We start from the raw sequence: 24603 nt of genomic DNA on the forward strand, positions 1-24603 counted from the left end.
CTCTTAAAAAAAAATGCTGAGACTCTTACCTGCTGTAATGTCGCTCTGAAGTGGAAAAAAAAACAACGTACCCACTACCTACCAATCAACTCTCTACCTTGTCCTGACATCACTCCTTTTGAATTCCAGCGTGCCGAGTGTCTGGGTGAGAACTGGCTCCCTCACAGGTAGACTCCGTTCCGCTCGTTATACAGCCGCTCCATTCCCACAGGTAAACTCCCGCACTTTATACAGCCGCTCCGCTCCCTCACAGGTAAACTCCCGCACTCTATACAGCCGCTCCGCTCCCTCACAGGTAAACTCCTGCACTTCATACAGCCGCTCCGCTCCCTCACAGGTAAACTCCCGCTCTTTATACAGCCGCTCTGCTCCCTCCCAGGTAAACTCCCGCACTTTATACAGCCACTCCACTCTTGCTCTTTTATTGTTTTACCTTTATTATTTATTTAATTTCCCCCATCCTTTAGTTAATTTAATAATAATAATAAAGCTGCTAATTTAAATAGCAAACAAAGCTAAAAACTGAAATGCTCACCAGCCAATCACCTGTCTGCTCTCCTGTGACACCCGTTTGTTTTTTTTCAGTGAATTATCTAACATTATTTGACACTGATCCACATAAGGAGCTATCTGGACAGAAAAGGAGCTTTTTGGAGTTTCTTAAAGGAAGAAAGCGAGGCAAAGACGTTTAGGGAGGGAATTCCAGAGCTTAGGCTCAGGCAACTTAAGACACAGCTGCCAATGATGGAACAATTAAAATCAGGGTGCTAAAGAGATCAGAATTAGATGAGTGCACATGTTGTGAGGCTGGAGAAGAGCAGAGATATGGAATGGCGAGGCCATGGAAGAATTTGAAAATAAGGATGAGAATTTTAAATTTGAAGTATTGCTTAATTGGAGGCTAATACGAGCACAGGTGTGACTGGTGTGAATCAATACATGGGCACAAAAGAACACAAAAAGTTTACGGAGGGTGAAAGATGGCAGGCCAGACAGCTGTGCTTTGAAATTGCCAAGTCTATAGGTAAGAAAACATGGATGAGGGTTTCAACAGGTGAGCTGAGGTGGGGGGAGGGGGGGATGAGAGGAATCAGATGATGTTACAAAGGTGGAACAGGCAGTCTTTGTGGTGGCGAGGATATGGGAGCTCATCTCAGGGTCAAATATGGCATCAGGTTTTGCTCCCAAGTTGCTCACAGCAGTGCCAAGGAAATTAGTTACTAATTCCTGGAGACTCTTGTGAACAATACTAGCAGGTTGGCAACCAACTGTCCCTAATTTCATGCAGCCTTGTACTATTTACTTAGTTACTCACTCATTTAGATGAGTGAGATGGGGGAAGATGATGGCAGAATTGTAATGTCACTTAACTAATAATCCAGTGGCCCAGGCTAATGATCTGGGGGACACGGGTTCAAATTCCCATGGTGGAATTCCAGCTGGTGGAATTTAAATTCAATTAATAAATTTGGAATATATAATGCTAGTCTTATAATGGTGAACTTAAAATTATTATTCGTCGAAAAAACCCACCTGCTTCACTAATGTCCTTTAGCGAAGGACATCTGCCATCCTTAACTGGTCTCGTCTACATGTAACTCCAGATTCATAGTAACGTGGTTGACTCTTAACTGCCCTCTGAAATGGCCTAGCATGACAGTCAATTCAAGGACAATGAGGGATGACCTTGCCAGCAACGCCCAGAACCCATGAAATAATTTAAAAAATCAGATAAAAAAATAATAATGCACTCATAACTTTTTTGACCTCCAATAGCAATGATTTCCTCAGCCTTGGGTAGTGTTTCTCCTGCAGTTGCAGCAACTTCCCCCTGAATGGAGTTATTTTTGAACGAAATGGATCATCAGGTTTACCTGCCTCCCTGTTACTGAGAAATGCATGAAAAGAAATTCAGACCAGCTACAGACTGGTGGGCAGGTGGTGGTGGGTAAAATCCCGCATAGATTGAGATCTTCAATCCATATGCAATGGCTCGGATCTGAGGATAGAGAGGAGGGTATTCAAGTGTGTAAGTGGTGCTGAGCTGGATGGCATAAAACATGGATAGTGCAAATGATTTTGAAAGCATGGATTAAGCAAGAGGGAAGAACAGGAGCAGACAGAGTTCAATGCAACATAAATTTATAAGGTAAAGAAAAAGGCCCTTCATCCCATCATACCTGTGCTGACTCTTTGGAAGATCAAACCAATTAGTTTCACTTCCTTCCAGCTTTTCCAATAGCCCAGCAAATCTTTTTCTCTTCAAGTATTTGTCCAATCCCGTTTTGAAAGTTATTATTGAATCTGTTTCCATCACCCTTTCAAGCAGAGCATTTCAGATAATAAATCACTGTGTAAACCTTTCTCTTCACCAGCCTCAAATCTTAAATCTGTGTCCTCCTGGTTATCAACTTTTCTGCAACAGGATAGCTTGTCTATCAAAAACCATCATGATTTTGAAAATCAATGAAATCTGTCCTTAGCTTTCTCTGCTCTAAGATGACCAATCCCAGCTTCGTGGGTCCTTCCACATAACTGAAGTCTGTCATTTCTTGTAAATCTCTTCTGTACCCTCCCCAAAGTCTTCATGTTCTACTGAATGCATGGTGTTCAGAATTGGGCACAATACTGCAGTTGAAGCCTAACTAGTGTTTTATAGAGGTTTAGCATAACTTCCTTGTCTTTGTATACATTTAATATTTGTATCTACATATGTAACATTTCATTTTTAATGCACAAGTGTTTGACTACTTGTCCAAGAACTCATTCTTGGCATAGAGGTTGTGAATTAATCTGTAATTTCAAAGTTTGTATTTTTTGAGGCAGGCCCTAACTGAAAATGGAAACTGAGAACAGAAGCTGAAGTGGGAAACCAAAAAAGAAAACAGAGCAAGGGAAACAGAGCAAGGAAACTGACCCAGTTTCTAATGAAACAAAAACTGGAACTGAGATTGAAAACCAAAACTCCTGGGGAGGATGAAACTGGTTGAGGCTAAAGGGATGCACAGTCACCCAAGCTCAGTAATGGTACAAAATGAGTCCAGTGTTGTAGTACAGGCAGGCTGAAGAAGACAGGCTAGATCCAGAAGCTGAGAATAAGCAGAGGTATAGTTGCTGAAGCTGTTTTTGTTCAAGATAACATTGGCGGATCTACGCTATCCAGACCGTGGTAAGCAGAACTAAAGAGGTTTTGCAGGCATGTGCCATTTTTGGTGAAGACCGTGTCCCTGGAGCTCGGGTAATTTGTGTGTTGCTGTCAGTTGAGCATCAAGGTATATCCTAAAATGAGGAGCTGAAATTCTTTCTAAGAAAGAGAGAGTTTTGAAGAATTTGTGACTGACTTTGATGACCTATATACTGTGTGCACTGCTGAGCAAATTTGCAAGATCTCTCTTAGTTTTATTTGCCATTGAATGTGTAAATTATGGTTTATAACCACCCACAATTTGCCTATTAATTCATGTTTAACTTATGGTGATTCTGGGTTGTAGGGTATTGGTGGTTAGCTGAGATAGTATTTAGTGTTTGCTTTGATTGACTCTTGTATAATAAAAAGTCTTCTGTTTTTAACTCATGGCATCTTGTGGCTTCGTTCTATTAGTAAGTAACTGGGAATTCGGGTTTTTTTTAAAATTTTTTTACTGGTCTCTACCATGATTTTAACAAGATTGTTTCAGAAAAATATATTTCTAAAGGTCATAAAACAGTTGACATTGTTGAGCAATTTGCTTCAGTTCATGTGTGATGTATGTGACTGACAGAGCAAAATCTGGCTTTGAGAAATCAATGGTCAGGGCCTAGGACATCAGATTCAGACAATAATGCTGGACAAAACCCAAAATGTTGGCAGTATGAGTTAGTTAACACAATAGAGGGCAGATCCTTTGCTTTGAGAAGAAATCAGAGTCATTTCATTAACACCTCAGATCATCTCATCTGAATTGTTAATGAAGAGGAGCTTTTGAGAAAGGAGAGGGTGGTCAAAGATTAGACCCTACAATGCCAAGTATGGAGGGGCTTCAGTTGATGCCCCGCAGGTTACTGAGTTACCAGCCAAGGCCTACCAAGCCTAGACTAAAAGCTCACTCCTCTGTAGAGGAGGGTTGAACAGCTACTGATGTCTACTCACTTTCATCACAGTAAATTGCAATGAGATATCTGGTGGCTCCAGAGCCTGACAGCAAAATATGAACAAGAGTACAAGAAAACCTAATGCACTAGATTTCTTAGGTTCTTGAGAGGTAATGCTGAATGTCACTTGGCTACATCCATGAGCTGAGTCCATTGAGAATTACAGAGATGAGCCCTGGCTCTCGGACTGTGACACTGAGTGGGACCCTAATGTCACCCTGATTAATAAAGTATCGATCAATGCCATCCTTTCCTCTGTGGTCAGATCTCTACTTTAAAAATTGTCAACAGGTCTGGACAAATAGATGGAGTTCAATGGGGAAAGTGCAAGGTCATCCGCTTTGGATCCAAGAAAGATAGATCACAGTATTTTCTAAATGGTGAGAAGCCAGAAACTGCAAAGGAGCAGAGAGATTTAGAGGTACAAGTAGAACAAAAAAATCACAAGGGGTTGTTGGACAGGTGCAAAAAATAATTACAAAGGCTAATGGAATTTTGGCCTTTAACCTCAAGAGGGTTGGAATACAAAGGAGATGGTAGGATGATGCTTCCACAGAGCTCCAGTCAGATCCCATTTGGTGAACTGCACTCAGTTCTGCAGTTCAGGGAGAATAAATTGATTTTGCAGATGGGGGGAGCACAGATTCACCAGAACAATAGAGACTAAAAGGGTTAAATTATGAGGACTTGTTCCATAGATTAAGCCAGTATTCCCTAGAGTATAAAAGATCATACGTGATCTAACTGAAGTGTTAAAATGATTAAAGGATTTGATAGGGTAGATAGAGAGAGAAACTATTTCCTCTCGTGGAAGAGTTCAGAAAGAGCTAGGTGGCTTAAAATTAGACATAAGCCATTCAGGAGCAATGTCATTTCTTCACACAGAGGAAAGTGAAAATTTGGAATACTCTCCCCAAAAAACTTTTGAAGCTGGGGGTCAGTTGCAATTTTGATACTGAGGCTGACAGATTTTTGTTGGGAAAGGATAGTATGGTTGCAGAACCAAGGTAGGTAAATGGAGTTAAGATACAGATCAACCATGGTCTAATTGAACAGAGGAACAGATTGGAGGAGCTGAATGGCTGAATCTTGTTGCTATGTTCCTAGGACAGAGAAGTCCACAAATTCTCTGGAATTGTATGGTGCCGATATTCACAGCTAGCACAATTTATCAGTGGCTGGATATGACCCACAGTGAGAGGCACAATTCTCAAATCAATATCCAGCCCAGGTGCCATGAGATAAAATGTAACTGAAACTCAAGTGAAAATCAGTTTAATTCTTTTGGAATACCTTATTTTACTTCAAGTTGAAAATTTCACTTGTTCTCAAACTGAGTTGAATGATTACACCATGAGCAAACCAAATTAAAATAGGCTGCATATAATGGCACAAGAAATACTGGCCATATTGAAGATGATTGTGCAATTCTCCCATCAATCACTGCATTGTTCTAAGAAACTGGTATTGATTGTATGCATATGCAATGTATTATATAACTATCATTTATTAATTGCATTTTGCTGGAGAATTAATCCTGTTGTGGTTTAGAGACTCTCAAGTCCCAACTCATTGGCTGACACCAAAGGTCTGGCTCTTTCAAAGAGAAATCCAGTTCATCCTAAACCACTCTCCTCTCAACTCCCTGCAAAATTTTCTCTTCCTTGCACTTATCCAATTGCATTTTGAAGGATTTAACTGAATTTGATTCTAGCACCTTTTCAGCTAGTAACACTGCCAACTTCGAAATGGGAGCAAAAGTTTAAAAATAAATTTTTAGTGGCTGTAAATAGTTTGAAAGGTTGTTTTAAAGTCATCTGAAAGTCCAGACATTGAAAACTGAAATGATTTCAATTATGTATTCACATGAAACACAAAAAGAGTTTGGTCAATGATTGTACTCATCCAAAACACTGGAATGAGACTGGGTAGGGTTAACTATCACCAGATGCTGAGCAAAAGCAAATGTTATGTCAATATAAAGCAGTGCACATTAACACAAGCTGACCAACCCACACCGAGACAAACCAAAAAATCAAGGAGGATGTGAGAAAGACCATTTTTACATAGTGAGTAGCAATGTCCTAGAACTCCTTGCCCAGGATGGTGGTGGAAGCAGAGATGGTGAACGATTTCAAAAGAAAATTGGATGGGCACCTGAGGGAAACAAACATGCAGTGCTATGGGGATAGAGTGGAGCAATGGGACTCACTGGATTGCTCGACAGAGAGCTGGCATAGATTCGATAGGAATGGCATCCTTCATGCTTTAATGACTCTGACTCTACAAGTCCACACTGGCCAGCCCATGCCGTCACAAACCAGCCAATCACTTTGGTTCTGTTCAATATCAAGAAAATTAAAACATAGATTTCACTCTCATTTAATTGATGACATTTTCATTTATGTTTAAGAGTTTGAACCAGGAAAAACTTGCAGTTTTCTTTTCATAAGATTGATCCAAATCCTTTCATTCTTTTCGGAACTAGCAACTCTGTAGGCACCTTGCACTCATCCTTACAAAGCGTTCCCCAAGCACCATAATCCTAAAACGTTTGGTCACAGCACATTCTTAGCGTTTGTTCACCCTAGTTTAATTCTTAAGTTCACCAAATGGCTCAGCCTGTAAATTATAGGTCTGTCTAATGAAACATTCAACAGTTAAATTAACAGGTCTTAGAACAAGCTGCATTTACAGTAGCTACAATCTTTACTAATTTCCAGGCCAAAATCAATAAAGATGCTTCTTCTCAGCATATCTCCAATGTAATACTAACCCTTGAAATGGTTTCTTCTTTCAATGAGGGTGTTTGCTATGACTGGCCCTATGGATTAGCCTTAGATCTCTAACAGCCTCAGATTAATGAGCAAGTGAACATGTGGCCAAATACAAATCCATAACCAATAACTGCTGGTACAAGGGGATTAGTTTATGGACCTTAATGAGTCACAGCTTTGCTTTTCTTGCAAAGTCTTCATTCAAACCTATTACTTCAGAATGCTATCCTTTATTACGAGAAGAATTGAAGGCAAAAGTAAGGATGTTATGCTTCAGTATGCTCTGGCATTGGTGAGACTGCATCTTGAATATTGTGTGCAGTTTTGGTCTCCTTATTTAAGGAAGGGTGTAAATGTGTTGGAGGCGGTTCAGAGGAGGCTTAAAAACAAAAAACTGCGGATGCTGGAAAACCAGAACAAAAACAGAATTACCTGGAAAAACTCAGCAGGTCTGGCAGCATCGGCGGAGAAGAAAAAAGTTGACGTTTCGAGTCCTCACGACCCTTCAACAGAACTGGACAGTTCAGTTGAAGGGTCGTGAGGACTCGAAACGTCAACTCTTTTCTTCTCCGCCGATGCTGCCAGACCTGCTGAGTTTTTCCAGGTAATTCTGTTTTTGTATCAGAGGAGGTTTATTCGATTAATACCTGGAATGAGCGGGTTGTCTTATGAGGATAGGTTGGACAGACTGGACTTGTTTCCACTGGAGTTTAGAAGAGTGAGGGGTGACTTGATTGAAGTATATAAGATCCTGAATGGTCTTGTCAAAGTGGACATGGAATGGATGTTTCCTCTTGTGGGTGAGTCCAGAACTAGGGGGCACTGTTTTAAAATTATGGGCTGCCCTTATAGGACAGAGGTGAGGAGAATTTTTTTCTCTCAGAGGCTTGTGCGACTTTGGAAATCTCTGCCTCAGAAGGTGATGGAGGCGGGGTCACTGAATATTTTTAAGGCGGGGTAGATAGATTCTTGTTAGACAAGGGAATCAAACGCTATTGGGGGTAGATGGGACTATGGAAATCGAAACACAAACTAGTCAGCCATGATCTTATTGAATGATGGAGCAGGCTCGAGGGGCCGAATGGCCTACTTCTGCTCCTATTTCGTATATAAAGATCTCCAGGGTGTCAAATATTTTGGAATTTTGCTGCTCAGTGAACTTTCCAGCACTCATTGAAATTCAAGGACATACAGCTGTCTGTTACTGTCTTAAGTGCGCTTGACCATAATGCATATTCACTGCAGCAAGATGGCTGTGTGTTTACTGGGATGGTAGCAAACAATTCAACAAACAATTTATGTGCCAAAATAAATGTTGAGCTATGCACCATATTTGTTGGGGCTCTCAGCACTGTGCCACTATTTGCTGGGGTCCCCATTTGAAGGGGGTTCTAAAGATCAGAAGTGTGAGACTGAAGTACAAGCAGAATTGTGGAGGAATTGAAGGTTCCACTTCAAATAGCGGAAGAGGGAATGCATCCTCCCATTCACCATGTGGATGTGCAACATGGACTCCTCTAGACTGCAAAATTACAAGCAGCCTAGAAATCCACGGCATAAAAACCTATTGGATGAGATTGCTATATGCAACACACCAGATCCAAACAGTACCCAACATAACTACTTTTGCTGGATAGATTCAGCAGCATAGGCATTGCAATTCTGTGGGACATGCCAAACAGAACCTTGTTGTTACCCTGTCCATTATGGTTTGCACGATACACCACGAGGTCCCACATTTACATCAGGTTATCGCTCAGAAGTTCCGCTAATACACAACTTATACAAACATCACTGCCTGACATCATTCCCATTGGAAAATGAATGGGAAGCTGGACAGGAGACAGGAGACAGGACTGGCCCTGCCCCAGCCACAGTGCACTGCAGCCATAAGTCTCCACATTCAGGCTAGTTAGTGGGCCCTCGCTACCTCTGCTCCAGGCTAATGCATTGTTCATGTGTGAAATTACAACTGTACCTTTAAACCATCTGCCTCCAGCAGCTCTGTTTCTGAATCTTCACCTTCCTATAAGACAAGAATTTACAAGGTTAAAGGGATCACTCCAGGCTGCAGGGCAGCTATCAGACTGAAACGCAAAGCAGAGTGACAAGCTCTTGCCAGAGACACAGATGAGACAAAATCCAATTTCAGACAGACAGCCGCCTAATGGACTCAAGGTATACCCTGCATGCCAGATACAAAAAGCTTTCTGGAACACATATCAACCATGATTCACAGCAATGGTAGATTCACTAAACCCACGGAAATACTTGGAAAAGACAGTAGCCCTGGTTCTACAAATCACATTCACCACAGCCAAAAGTAGAAGATTCCCCTCTGAAAGAAGTGACTTTATGTTGGGATATGGGTTCCATGAGCACAAGTTGCTCTCCAGTACCTCACCCAACTGGTCATTTTTCACACAAGTCCAAATGGCAGGTTACGCAACCATAAGAGCATCACAGACAAACTTGACCCTGCCCTCACTCAATGCCCATATTTCAAAAGGGCTTGCTGGACAATGATTGAGAGCAGAACCAAGGCAGTAAGAATACTCTGACTCTCTGCCCCTAAACTAGAGCATTCTACCAGTTGCAGCATCAGAGGACAGTTGACTGAGATTGAATCTGGGATGCCAGGGTCCATTCGGTTCAGTGTCACAGGGGCCAGTGTCTTGACTCACGAGACTTTCCATAAAACGGAACAGAATATTCTTAGCAGATTAACACTCCATCCCTTCCACCTCCTAGCCTTTCTATGTCTGACTCCCCCTAGTTGTCCACGTATATCAAAGAATTGAGCAATATTCCTGAACTAAAGGGGCAATGAGTGACTGTAACCAAGTTCACACTTGCTAATCTGAGAGCAAAGCAGTCTGTGAATCTGGTTTAAGCTCTGCAGGCACTACTCAGTTCTCCTTTTGATAGTATTCCCCCTTACAATGTTAATGAATTTCAAGCACATGCCTTTAATGCAACTTTAAAGTAAAGCAGAATCATGCAAGGTGTGCTAGTAATGTCCTCAATCCACAAAGATAAATATTTCCATTCCCAGATTCCTGTCTCACTGCCTCCCAGAAACTTCTTTCCCAGTCCAGTTCTGTGGGCTCTGACATCTGATACCAGAGGAGAAACAGCTTTCTCAGCCAGTCTCAGATAAACCCAAAACAGCTGGCTCTCCCTTTCTCAATACAGTTAACTGGTTGTATTGAACAAGGACATTCAGCAATTTCAAAGCACTCTTAGTCCTGATCCTGGGATCAGAGGGAAACAAAAGGGATATATTTTTGGGGAGATTCTCTCTCACTTGTCACTCACCAGTGGACTGCTGCTCTCGTCCTCTTCCTCAAGCTCATCTGCCTCCTCCATTCTGCTGATATCATCATCGCCATATCCAGCAGACACCAGCCCTCCTTTCGTGCCTGAAACACAGGAACAAAGTAAAACAGTACCCATCAGTACTGTACCCCTATGTGATAGAGTGGCAAACCTATACCCACCAGTACCGTACCCCAGTGTTATAGTGACAGGCCTGTGCCCACCAGAACTGTGCCCCAGTGTTATACAGTGGCAAACCAATACTCGCCAGTGCTGAACCTGAGTGTTATACAATGGCAAACCTATAATCACAAATACTGTTACACGGCAGCACATTACAAGAGCTAACCAAACCTCCTTAGACAGCATCTTCCATACCCACAACCACTACCATTTAGAAGGACAAGGGCAGCAGATAGATGGGATCACCACCACCCAGAAGTTCCCCTCTAAGCAAGTCATCACCCTGACTTGGAAATATATCACCGTTCCTTCACTGTCACTGGATCAAAATCCTGGATCTCCCTCCATTGTGGGTGTACCTACACTACATGGACTGCAGCGCTTCAAGAAGGCAGCTCGCCACCACCTTCTCAAGGGCAATTATGGATGGGCAATAAATGCTGGCCAAGCCAGCAACATGCAAATCCCATGAATGAATAAAAAGAGTTATACAGTGACTGACCTGTACCCACCAGTTGTTACTCCAGTATTATACAGGAACAGATCTGAAATCACCAGTTCTGATGATAGGTCAGAAACTTGAAATTTTAACTCTGTTTATCTCCTCAGTTACGGCCAAATGTACTGAGAGTTTCCAGCACTGGATCTCTAGCCAAGCTGTTGCAGTAAAGGTACAATACTGGTATCTACCTAACAATGTTGAAAATTGTCCAGGTATGTCTTGTCCACAAAAAGCAGGACAAATCCAATCAGGCAGTTACTGTCTCATCAATCTACTTTCAATCATCAGCAAAGCAATAGAAGGAGTCAGTGTCAGTGATATCAAGCGGCACTTACGTTGCAATAACCTGCTCATTGATGCTCAGTTTGGGTTTCGCCAGGGCCACTCAGCTCCAGATCTCATTACAGCCTTGGTCCAAGCATGGACAAAAGAGCTGAATTCAAGGTGAAAATGAGAGTGAAGATGAGGTCAGAGTGACTGCCTTTGACATCAAGCATTTGACCAAGTCCATCAATCAGCCCTATCAAAATTGAAACCAATGGGGATTGGATGAAAACTCCAATGGTGGATGCCAAACCTAGTACTAAGGAAGATGGTAGTGATTGTTGGAGGCCAATCATCTCAACCTCAGGACATCACTGATGAATGTATCATTCGTGACTACTCAGATACTGAAACAGCAAGACCTGGGTCAGGAAGTAAGTAGCATGAAGTCCAGTTTTACAGTACTGTTTCGACAGCATACTTAATTTAGGAAATTTAGAGAGAATTTTAAAGGTTAATCTCTTTCTAAAATCTAGTCAAGAATTGCATTTAGCATTTAACTTAGCTTTAACATCAGCTTGTAACTCCTTTCACATTGTTAGTGGAAAACAAGCTGCCTACTAACGGCAGTTGCAGTTAGGTGAGTAATTTGAACTGGTTACCTGGTCAGCAGGGGCTAATTCAGGTCTTTAGAATTTTTGCTAGAATAAATACAGGAGGCTTTTGCTTCAAAGCACGAATTAGTAGTACAGAGTCCAACTCAACTGAATACTTAACTCAGAGATTTCAGCCCAGTGAGGTAAGAGGTGCTATTCTGATCCTCTACAAAATAAGGAATGGGAGCCAGCTAGACCTTAGGACCGAAGTTTAGAGGCATTAATTAGATAAGTGGAGAGACATTTTTGTACATTACAAATAGGCCCAAAGGCATCAATGGCTGTGGTGGATATTCGGTGGAAACCAACTGCTGCAACTGTGGAGTTAAAACAGAGGAGGGAGAGCCAGCCCAAAGACTCAACATCTGTGGCAAGCCTGGGTGAAAACTTACTGTAGTGGCCAATGAGTTAGAGCAAGGGTGAGGGCCTCCAGTGAAATAGTCAACATCTGCAAAACAGCTATAGTAACATCACAAATAGGAAACAGCCGATTGGTAAGTAGCTGTTAAGTGTTTCTGGTTAACAGTCTGGAAAGTAAAGGCAAGGCAGGGAACCTCAGCCCCGTGAAATGCACATCCTGTGCCATGTGGAAATCCTTGAAACTTCCTATGGCCTCGGTCAGTAGCCAGAGCAACTTGAGCACTGGGTTTCAGACACGAGAGGCAGCTGGTGCCACTATGGGGAATCTGTGAGGCTGAGAGTTTCGTGAACAGCATTTTTCTGGAGGTGGTCATCCTACAGCTTAAAAACATGCAGAAAGAGGGGCAATGGGTGAACACCAGAGGGACAAGGAGGACCAGGCAGGCAAGGATTCCATGAGGGCGTCTCAAACTCAATTCAGTTCTGAATAATGTGAGAGTAATGGTTCCTCTGGGGAGTGTAAAGAGAGCCAAGTGCACAGCACCATGGCAGCCCGGGGTGGGGGGATATGGAGATAGCACGGGAAAGTGGTGTTGAGGTAGATGATCAGCCATAATCTAACTGAATGCCAGAGCAGGCTCGACGGGCTGAATGGCCTGCTCCTGTTCCTATGTTTAGTCTTGTATTTATTTACTTATTCTTATTCGTTTATGGGATGTGAGCATCGCTAACTGCCCTTGCTCAGAGGGCTTTTAAGAGTCAACCGCATTGCTGGTGGGTCTGGAGTCACATGTAGGCCAGCAGATTTATTTCTCTAAAAGACATTAGTGAACCAGATGGGTTTTTATGACAATCGGCAATGGTTTCATGGTCATCATCAGAGTTTTAATTTCAGATTTTTATTGAATTCAAATTTCACCATCTGCCTTGGTGGGATTTGATTAGCAATTCATCCAGCACCTTAAACATTCATTCCGTTGACCTTAGGTGCACATGATGGCAGCAGTGTGTACCTTCTACAGGATGCACAGCAGCAACTCACAAAGGCTCCTTCAACAGCACCTTCCAAACCCATGACATCTACCACCTAGAAGTTCAAGGGCAGCAGATGCATGCGAGCACCAGCAACTGCAAGTTCTCTTTCAAGCAATACACCATCTTGACTTGGAACTATATTGTGCTGTTCCTTCACTGTTGTTGAAACACACTCTCTGCCATCACCAGCACCAGATGGCCTGCAGCCTTCTCATGGGCAATTAGAAGAGGCAGTAAATGCTGGCCTAGTCAGCGACGTTCACATTACATGAGCTAATAAAAAAAGTTTTTTCTTTTGCCTGCACCAGCATATATGAGAATGTCCTACAGTGACAGGTCTGTACCCACCAGTACATAATCCGGTGTTATACAGTGACAGGCCTGTACCCATCAGTACGTACCCCAGTGTTAGACAGTGACAGACTTGTTCCCACCAGTATATACGACAATGTTCTACAGTGACAGACTTGTACCCACTAGTACAGTACACCAGTATTATAGAGTGACAGGCCTGTACCCACAGTACTGTGCCCTTGTGTTGGACAGCGACAGGCCTGTACTCATCACTATTATACCCCAGTGTTAGACAGTGACAGGCCTGTACCCACTAGTACTGTACCCCAGTGTTATACAGTGACAGGCCTGCACCCACCAGTACTGTACTCCAGTGTTAGACAGTGACAGGCCTGTACCCACCAGTATTGTACTCCAGTGTTAGACAGTGACAGGCCTGTATCCACTAGTACTGTACCCCAGTGTTATACAGTGACAGGCCTGTATCCACCAGTACTGTAATCCAGTGTTATACAGTGACAGGCCTGTACCCACCAGTACTGTACTCCAGTGTTAGACAGTGACAGGCCTGTAACCACTAGTACTATACCCCAGTGTTATACAGTGACAGGCCTGTACCCACGAGTACTGTACCTCAGTGTTATACAGTGACGGGCCTGCACCCATCAGTACTGTACCCCAGTATTAGACAGTGACAAACCTATACCCATCCGCTACATTGAGGTGTGGTTATTTACAGACCACGGCCTAGCAAGCATTAATTATTATGATAAAAGCAAAAAACTACGGATGCAGGAAATCGAAAACAAAGACAAAAATACCTGGAAAAACTCAGCAGGTCCCCCTTATCCTTACTTATCACCCCACCAGCCTCCGCATTCAAAGGATCATCCTCCGTCATTTCCACCAACTCCAGCATGATGCCACCACCAAACACCCCCCCAGCAGCATTCCGTCGGGATCGTTCCTTCCGTGACACCCTGGTCCACTCCTCCATCACCCCCTACACCTCAACCCCCTCCCACGGCACCTTCCTATGCGACCGCAGAAGATGCGACAACTGCCCCTTTACTTCCCCTCTCCTCACCGTCCAAGGGCCCAAACACATTTCAAGTGAAACAGCATTTCACTTGTACTTCCCTCAACTTAGTCTACTGCATTCGTTGCTCCCAATGCGGTTTCCTCTACATTGGAGGGACCAAATGCAAAACACCTTCATTCTGTCCGCAAGCATTACCCAGACCTCCCTGTTGCTTGCCATTTCAACACTCCAGCCTGCTCTCATGCCCACATGTCTGTCCTTGGCCTGCTGCATTGTTCCAATGAAGCTCAACGCAAACTGGAGGAACAACCCCTCAGCTTCCGACTAGGCACTTTACAGCCTTTCAGACTGAATATTGAGTTCAACAATTTTAGATCATGAACTCTCTCCTCCAACCCCAACCCCTTTCCGATCCCCCTTTTTTCCAATAATTTATATAGATTTTTCTTTTCCCACCTATTTCCATTATTTTTAAATGTATTTCCATCCAGTGTTTTATCTCTACCTTTTAGCCTATTTTGATCCCTTCCCCCACCCCACCCCCACTAGGGCTATCTGTACCTTGCTCGTCCTGCTTTCTACCCTTAATTAGCACATTCCTCGGATAATATCACCACCTTCAGCACCTCTTTGTCCTTTTGTCTGACATCTTTTAGTTATCTCCACCTGGAGATTTAGACCTGGACATCTTTTAGTTATCTCCACCCGGGTGCTCTCGGCCCTCTATCCAGCTCACCTGTCCCAAGGCCCCTTAAACCAGCTTATATTCACCCCTTTTCTATTCTTCCTTAGTTCTGTTGAAGAGTCACGCGGGCTCGAAACGTTAACTGTGCTCCCTACCACAGATGCTGCCAGACCTGCTGAGTTTTTCCAGGTATTTTTGTTTTCAATAATTATTACGGGCGGCCACTGATGACCTCCCCAACCGAGTGATGCTGGATCCCCAGGCCTTACCAGTCTCTGTATCAGTTTCCGAGTCGGAATCCCCGGCATAAGCGGTGAGAGTGAGCAGAACATTTCGCTTGGTCGCCATTTTCCGTCGCACTTTGTTAGAGTCACGGGGTGCGATTCTGCGCATGCGTGTAGCATGACCGTTACAGTGACGTCACATCCGGCGACAACGTTGCTGTGCGCGGTGATGTTACGGGGGTGCCTGGCCCGGGCTTGCCAGAGCTCCTGTGTGCACGGTCCAGGGAGCCGATAGTCGACCCTTCGTCCGCCTCTCCCCCTCCCTTCCACCAGGAGAGGAAACCCCTAGGGCATCAGGGGACACCTGCTTTCCCGGGACCATGTCCTCAGCCTCCCGGGACCGGGTGCGCTCGGCCCTCAGTCAGGTGTTCGGGTTCGAGTCGTTCCGGTCGCAGCGACAGGAGAGCGCGGCTAGGGCGGTGCTGAGAGGTGAGAGACGCTGGGGGCGGGGAAGAAATCCCCCCCCCCCCAGTCCATCAGGAAGGACCAGCCATCTCGGGACCTTGAGGGTGGGGGAGAAATCCCCTAGGGCATCAGGGATTTGGGGGAGCAAACCCCCAGGGCTTCAGGGGACACCTATCCCGGGACCCAGTGGGATGGGCGAGGAATACCCCAGGGCATCGGGTGGGGGCGAGGGTGGCTGTATCACAGCAGGGTTTAGTATTGAGTGTAGGTCTGTTGCTGCACAACACTAGGGTACAGTGGTGGATACTAGACTTCAACTGTCTGACATTGGGGTACAGTACTGGTGGCTATTGATCTGTTAATGAAAACCACTTGTAGAGTATTGGTGAGCACAGGCCTGTCACTGTGTTTCGCTGGGGTACAGTACTGGTGGATGCAGGTCTGCTACTGTGTATCACTGGGGTGCATTACTGGTGGGTACAGGTCTTCTACTGTGTAATACTGGGGCACTATTCTCCCACTGTATCACGATGGGTTACATTACTGGCATCCACGACTGCCCCTCGTACTTGAAGCAATTCATAGAATGTTTGGGCATTCTATGTCATTCAGCCCTTCAACTCTGCATTGATGTCTCCACATGAGCCGTCTCAGCTATACCCGCACTTCTTACCTTGCTTCTTTAGATAAGACATTTTGAAGGTTTATACATTTGTGATTCAGCAAGGATCTGTGGCTGAATATTCTACCTGCTCTGTGGAAAATCTTACTATTCGGTGATTCTTAAGAACTGTCCCCTCCCTTTCAGTGTAAATAATCTCTCCTTATTTACCCTTCTAAACTTAAAGAACTTTTTAAATATCACTTTTCACCTATGTGGTTCCAGTGGAAAACCTTTAATTTCTCTAATTTCTCTTCATTGCTGGTATAATGAATCAAGGCTGCTCATTTTGTTATACAGAAATCCTTCCAAGAATGGAAAGCCAAAAACTGTACGTCAGACACCAACTGTAGTGTAACTAAAGTCATTTACAATTTTGAATTGAGCTACTTGGTATTGTATTCTACACATCACCATACAAAATCAATGCATCTCTTTGCCTTTTTATGGGCTTTATTTTTTTACTTGCACCAACATTTTTAATCACCTGTGTATCCACACACCATAGTCCATGTGCTCCATTTAAAATCTTAGCATCCCTTTTTCAAATTCCAGAATGTATTTCTTGTGTTTTAGTATTAAACTGTGCTTGCCCAATCTGCTCGCCTATCTATTTCATGAAGTTTTTCATGATGCTCATTCCAGACATCCCCATTTGTTGTCTCAGCAAATATCAATGTTCTTTCAATTCTGAAGTCCAGGTCTTTTACTTGTTTGATAATTAAGAGCAATGCCAAGACAATTGTCTGTTCAGCACCACTCACTGCAGCTTTCAAGCCAAGCAATGACCTTTTACCTTTGTTTTCTGTTCTCTAGTCATTCATCCATCCATCCATCCATTTGCCCACTTTCCACTCATTGTGGAACTAACTTTGCCATAACTGTTTATCTTGCTTTTTAAAAATCTATGTTATGCTTCAACAAGGATTGTCTTCCAAGAATGCTACAATTTTGGTCAAACACTAAACCGCCTTTTATAAATTTGCAAGCTAAACCTGATTAGCTCACGCCTTTCTGAGCGCTCAGTAATTTTGTCCTGTTATAGAGCTTGCCAACAGAATAACTGGTTGATAATTTCCATGTCTTAGGAGTCATATTTGACTGTTAAATGTGATATTTCTGTTGCTATGACATGACAGATGATGTGTGCCAGGTAGACCAAATCCACAAGGGAAACTTGGTCATGCAATCGCAACGGTTTTACAATTTGTATTCATTACAAGATATGTGCACTGAATTCGGAAGCAGTGAGTCAACTAAGACCTTTAGAATTTTCAAGAATTAAATTAAAATATTTATTAACAAAAGAAAAGATTTCAAGCACATACATATAAGACTACAATTACTACTATAACAAATCCTAAAATTCTGAATTAACCTGCCTCCCAATTACATACCCCTCTTTAAGACAACAGTCCAAAATAGATTTTAAATTAAAAGAAACAAGCCAGCACGTTATCACAGTACCCACTTGACAGTGGAATTCCAAAAGCTTGTCTCCAACTTTAGTTACTGGACACAACAGACTTGTGCACAAATGACTGGAGGCTTCCAGAAGGCTGTTTCATACACTCCTGTTAGATCTTACATGCCTTCTCAAAATAGCCTTTCATTCTTCTTTATGTATGTTTCTTTCTCTTTAATATGTTAAGTTCCATTGTTCCATAGATCTTTGGAACTTTACCTTTCCCATAATATAAAATTTTTCATGTTGCCAATATTGTCAGTAACCTTTGGGAAAAGTAAACACACTGCTTAGCCTTGCTTATCTGGCTAGTTGTAAACATCCTGACATCCCTTTGAAATCCAAACAACCCCTTCACTTATCTAAAAATGCAAATTCCCTTCACACCTTACGTGCTAAGACTCCATCCATGTTTACTCTTTAGCATGTCAAGAACATTTCTACACCTAACTTGTTTTGATAATTCCAAGCTTGCAGCCTACATGACTCCAAGGTAATTAAATCACACAGACCAAACCATCTACGCTCACACCCATAAACCTATTTTACAATAGACCAGACTAATATTAGGAAAATTATTTTACTTTTGTAACATTGTTAATGTGCTGGTATCATTACACTGAGCCCAGTGACTGCCCAGTGATTAAACTAAAATGAAAACAAAAGGCTGCATTTGCTGCCAATGCAGTGCATGTGCAGTTGCACTGTTTTATTCTGTAATGTCATTGCAATACCACAGTGAACTTAATCGCACTTGTCAATATAGCTACAAAATGTTTTTCTTAGAAATGTGTTGTTTAGAAGATAATTTTAATCATCATATCTGCCACATCCCTGAGACACTTGAATTCAGAAGGCTTGATATTTCCAAGTTAGTTTTGAATGACTTTATCCAGCTGATCTCTGCAGAAAACATAGCAAAGAGCACTCGGGTGATTCTCTTTCTGATATCATATCCTAACCTAATGAAGAGCACTCGAGTGATTCCCTCATTCTGATATCATATCTTAACCTAACGAAGAGCATTCGGGTGATTCTCTCGTTTGGATATCATCCTAACCCAACAAAGAGCACTTGAGTGATTCTCTCATTCAGATATCATATCGTAACCTCAGTTCAGTATCCTGAGGATAAGATGAATCCTGATCCTATTTCTCTCCCTTATAAACATTTTTATGATGAATTACCTACAGCAAGAAAACTATTTTTATTCAAGACTGCAGGTCAGAATCAGCTCTACAATTAAATAAATCAAAGCCATAGACTGGGTGCAGTGCTGTTGGTTTTCTGCATATGTGTGGATCAGTGCGCGTGCGCAGAAGAGTATTGGTGGCCATCTTGAGTTGGCAGGATACACAGTGAAACGAAAATGCTGGAAAAGCTTAAGAGGTTTAAAAAGATTTGAAACAGAGTTAATGTTTCATAACGATGATCTATCATCAGAACCAGTAACTAAACTTTGTATCATGGTGAATTTGATCAGTGATTATTGTGCAATGGCTGATTTGAGACTGCAGTTGCCTCCTTGTTAGAATGTAGGAGCATACTAGACTGACAAAGATCATTGTGATCCAGCTCACTGGTCCCATAGATGAAAAACAGTTTGTTACTTATGTCCTCCAATTTATTTTCTTATTGAACACCTTGATTGTCTCTGTTGAGCAGTTCAGCCTACCTGCTGTGTGAAATGTGATGTCTCTACCTTCCATTCACCTGCTAACAGTTTGTAGATCTTCACCTTCCCCGTAAAATCATGCTGACCTTGTCCTGATGACTTTGGTTCCTCTAGATGTTACATGATGTCCTTCTTTGGGACAACCTCTAACATTTCACTTGCAACATGTTCAATGAGCTGTAATTTCCAGGATTGTCCTGTTTTTATTTTAAAGGTGGGACGGTAGCTTCACGTCTCTCCAACCCTTTAGTATAAGCTTCAGATGCCTACCAAAATGTAATAATTTTGTTAGACATTTTCTTAAAGTGTTCTTGTGTGCAGACCATTGGCCCTGAATTCCTACTATTTTTCAAAGCCTTCATAGCTTTTGTTACCCTTTTGAACCACCCTGGTTCTTAGGTCACATGTTAAATTTCAGTCCACGTTCCCATTAAATTGCTAATATCTGAAGCTTTCAGCATCTTGATTGAGGCTTATAATTTGTAAAGAAAGCATATGGCAGCCTGTGGACAAAGAGCAAGGGTATGGGACTAACTGGATTGCTCTTTCAAAGGGCTGGCACAGGCACAATGAGCTGAATGGCCTGCTCTGGTGTACGATTCTATGAATTTGTGTTCTTAATATTTCCTCCATTTCAAAGAGAAAGTCAGTGGCTTCAAGCAGTTCAGACAAAGATATAAATGAATTAAAATGGAGAAATTGTCATGTCCAAGGCCAGAATGAATGAAAAGAGCACTAATAAGCATTTGACTTTCAACTTATTTACAGGCTAAGTACGACACATGCTGCGTAGAAGTTATTTATTCAGGCATCACCTGAAAAATAGTACAGCTTCAGTCAGACCTGCTAGTCTAAGGATTGAAATCTGAATTCACAGCTAAGGTGATTCAGTTCTACATGTGATTTACCTTTTTGTTAAATTAGGGAAACCATGCTGGAGGGCTAAGCATGGATAGGCTGTCTGATCTGTGACTCCTGAGCCCTGATAACCCAACAATAGAAGATCTCACAACTCAGCCCATTTCGTGTTCCATTTCTTATTCATGGATTCATTCTCTTTGACCCTTGTGTGGGCCTGGTGGTTTGGAAAGGGCTGTCCTCAGTTCTGTTTGTGGATAAATCCTCAATCAGAACCCGAGAACTTGAGATGCCTGCAGATCCTTGGGGATGTGGATTTAATTTAATATTTGACCTAAACCCCCATGGTGTTCCCATTCAAGAGGGAAAAAGCTTGGAAATCCATTGGTTAGAGAACCACTAAAGTTGAAGGTAGGACAAAAGGCAAGATAAATTAAGTGATAGTTTGGGGTCAGCTTGTCTAGATTGTAGGGAGGAAGAGAGAGGGGAAGAATTCTGCAATTTTGTAGAACAGAATGTGCTGGAGGAGTGGATTGATTAGGATTTTAATGCACAGTATCAAAGCATCCTTGGTTAGTGAGAAGAGACCAGCTTTCTCCAATTACATTGTCTCTGTCACTACAGTTCATACACAAACACCACTTAAAGGAAATTAACCCTCTGGTATCAATCCACCATCTAGAAACTTGGAAGGGCTTGTTCATATTTGTTTGTTACAAGGTCAGAGGCGCAGGTTATAGTTACACAGGATATATGGCAAAGAACAGGCCATTCAGCCTAACTAGATCACAAGACGTAGGAGCCCGAAGTAGGCATTCGGCCCATCAAGTCTGCTCCGCCACTCAATGAGATCATGGCTGATCAACTTTCCTGCCTTTTCCCCATAAGCCTTGATCCCCTTACTGATTAAAAATCTGTCTATCTCAACCTTGAATATACTTAACAACCCAGCCTCTACAGCCCTCTGCAGTAAATAATTCCACAGATCCACCAACCCCTGAGAGAAGAAATTCCTCCTCATCTCTGCTTTAAATGGGCGACCCCTTACTCTGAGATTATGCCCTCTGGTCCTTCTTCTCTAGAAGGGGAACAGCCTCTCAGCATCCACTCTGTCGAGCCCCCTAAGGATCTTATATGTTTCAATAAGGCCGCATCTCATTCTTCTAAACACCAATGAGTACAGGCCTAACCTACTCAGCCTCTCCTCATAAGAAAATCCCTCCGTACCCTTCAACCTAGTGAACCTCCTCTGGACTGCCTCCAATGTCAGTATATCTTTCCTTAGATAAGAGGACCAAAACTGTTCACGGTATTCCAGCTGTGGTCTAACTAGTGCCTTGTATAGTTTTAGCAAGACTTTTTTATTTTTATACTCCATTCCCTTTGAAATGAAGGCCAACATTTTGTATGCCTTACCTATTACCTGCTGAACTTGTATGCTAGCTTTTTGTGATCCATACAGGAGGACCTCCAAATCCCTCTGTGCTGCAGCTTTCTGCAGTTTTTCTCCATTTAAATAATATTCAGCTCCTCTATTCTTCCTGCCAAAGTGCATATCCGTACACTTTCCCACATTATATTCCATTTGCCAAGCTTTTGCCCACTCAACTTGTCTATATCCCTAAGTAGACTCTTTGTGTCATCCTTGCCACTTTCCTTTCCACCTATGTTTGTGTCATCCGCAAACTTGGCGATAGTACATTCACTTCTCTCATGCAAGTCATTAATATATATTGTAAATAATTGTGGCCCCAGCACTGATCCCTGTGGAACTCCACTAGTTACAGGTTGTCATTCTGAAACCCTCCTTTCTTATCCCAACTCTCTGTCCTCTATTAGTTAGCCAATCCTCTGTCCATGCTAATATACTACCCCCAACACCATGGGCTCTTATCTTTTTAAGTAGCCTTATGTGCGGTGCCTTACTGAACGCCTTTTGGAAATCCAAATATATTACATCTAGAGGTTCCCCTTTATCTATCCTGATCATTACCTCCTCAAAGAATTCTAATGAATTTGTCAGGCATGACTTCCCCTTCATGAAGCCATGCTGCCTCTGCTTAATTATATTATACATTTCTAAATGCTCTGCTATTACATTCTTTATAACAGACTCTGACATTTTCTCAATGACAGATGTTAAGCTAACTGGCCTATAGTTTACCTGTTTTTGTCTCCCTTTTTGAATAAGGGCATTACATTGTAGTTTTCCAATCCTCTGGGACTTTTCCAGAATCTAAGGATTCTTGGAAGATTATCACCAGTGCATCCACTATCTCTGTAGCTACTTCCTTTAATATCCTAGGATGCAACCCATCAGGCCCAGGGGACTTATGGGCCTTTAGCCCCATCAGTTTCCCTAATGCTTTTTCTCCAGTGGTAGATATTGCATTTATTTCTGTCAGTGTTTATGCTCCAAGTGAGCCTCCTCCTATCTTTCCTTATCTAAATCTACCATCATAACCATTTATTACCTCCTTCTACATATGCTGGTCTAGCTTCCCTTTAAATGCATCTATAATATTCACTTCAATTACTCTCTGTGGTACCGAGTTCCACCTTTTCACCGTTCTTTGGGTAAAGAAGATTCTTCTGAATTTCCTATTGGAAGTTGAAAGTGTATTGTAAAAATTATTACCCAGATTTTAAAATCCTGGTGAGTTTAGTTATTCAGCAATGCAGTACAGCACCAATATTTATATTGCACCATATCACACTGAAGGACTTCACACAATCAATTAACTATGGAATTGTAAAGATTGTACATTTAGGCACACATGACAGCCATTCTTCACTAATTGAATAGGCAATGTTGGATAGTGTTAGTAAGAGGAAGACTATCCTCCTCTTCAGATTGTGCTGGTACTTTAGTGCCCACCTGAGTCAGTGTCAGCTTAGGTTGTAAACTGAAACCTAGCTGTGGCTCCCAACCATTTCTCTTGAACCTTCGACTGTTATCGTTCTGTCAGATTGTTGTTTTGCATGAATCACAACTTTCTGCAGTTTAGCATGGGGCAAATGAGCTTGTAGCCTTTGGCCATTCAACCTGAACCAGTCCATGCGCAAACTTGAGATTCTCTTTAACTCTGAGCTTAACACAGACTATCCATCACCTAGACCACTTTTTGTCCAAAACTCTGCCACACTTTTCTGTCCTGCTTATCCTTCACCTCCATCTGCACTGATCTATGTTCACTACTTGTCACCCATAGCATCACTTTTAAAATCCATGTTCTCTTCCATGTTTTTCTCCTGGCTTCATCACACTCCGCAGTCTTTATCAGATCTAGGCCCCCTTGGAAATGCTCCATTTCTGACTGCAGCCATTTGTACGCTTGTGTCCCCACACTCCCCATTGGTGACAGAGCTTCCAATCACCTTGGCCCAGTTCTCTGAAGGTCCTTCCTTAGATTCCTCTACTTCCTCCACCTTATTAAAAACTTAGCTTTTCAGCTTTGGATCATCCTCCTAATCTGTGGTATGGCATCTTGTTTCCTTTTCGCCTGCTTGTGAAGTACTTTGTGGTGTTTATGTTAAAGGTGCTCAACAAAGGTTTGGTTGAAAGCCCTCAGGAGAGCCGAGAGCAATACCAACCAGGCCAAGCTAAATATATCACCAAGTTAGAAATCAGATTATTTAGGGAAGCAAATCAGCAGAGGCATTAGTGGAGTACAGACAGTGCAGGGTGGAGCTTAAGAAAGCAATTAGGAGAGCAAAGAGGAGATATGAGAAAGTTCTGGGTGGTAAAAGTAGGGAAAATCCCAAGATATTCTATAAGTATATCAATGGGAAGAGGATAACCAGGGAAAAAGTAAGGACCAAGAGTGCAATCTATGGGTGGAGCCAGAGGACATTGCTAGAATGTTAATGAGGATGAAGGTATCGAATTCTGGGAGAGAGACTGTGAGGTTCTTAAGCAAATTGATATAGGAAGTGACAAGGTATAGGAGGTGTTGGCAGGCTTAAAAGTGGACAAATCTCCAGGTCCGGATGATTTGTGTCCCAGAC

The 24603-nt window shown here is 42.5% G+C and overlaps 2 protein-coding genes across 9 annotated transcripts in view; one reads left to right on the forward strand and one right to left on the reverse strand.

Annotated features, from left to right (window-relative positions):
* Positions 1-15637, reverse strand: part of LOC121293851 (SAP30 binding protein) — a 75136-nt gene extending 59499 nt beyond the window's left edge. The window contains exons 1-3 of the mRNA XM_041217255.1: positions 15517-15637; positions 10227-10330; positions 8887-8934 (exon numbers count right to left, since the gene is read on the reverse strand). Coding sequence (XP_041073189.1) covers positions 8887-8934; positions 10227-10330; positions 15517-15595 — 231 coding nt within the window. The 5' untranslated portion in view covers positions 15596-15637. The remainder of the gene's footprint in view (positions 1-8886; positions 8935-10226; positions 10331-15516) is intronic.
* Positions 15638-15686: 49 nt separating this feature from the next.
* recql5 (RecQ helicase-like 5) overlaps positions 15687-24603 on the forward strand; it is a 128003-nt gene continuing 119086 nt past the window's right edge. For all 8 annotated transcript variants that reach the window (XR_005946611.1, XM_041217248.1, XM_041217249.1 and 5 more), the window contains exon 1: positions 15687-15960. Coding sequence is in view for 6 of the 8 variants with exons in the window: in XM_041217248.1 (XP_041073182.1) it covers positions 15852-15960 (109 nt within the window). In the remaining 2 variants the exon portion in view is untranslated. The remainder of the gene's footprint in view (positions 15961-24603) is intronic.

Source organism: Carcharodon carcharias, chromosome 22 (assembly GCF_017639515.1).
Source record: "Carcharodon carcharias isolate sCarCar2 chromosome 22, sCarCar2.pri, whole genome shotgun sequence".
NCBI lineage: Eukaryota > Metazoa > Chordata > Chondrichthyes > Lamniformes > Lamnidae > Carcharodon > Carcharodon carcharias.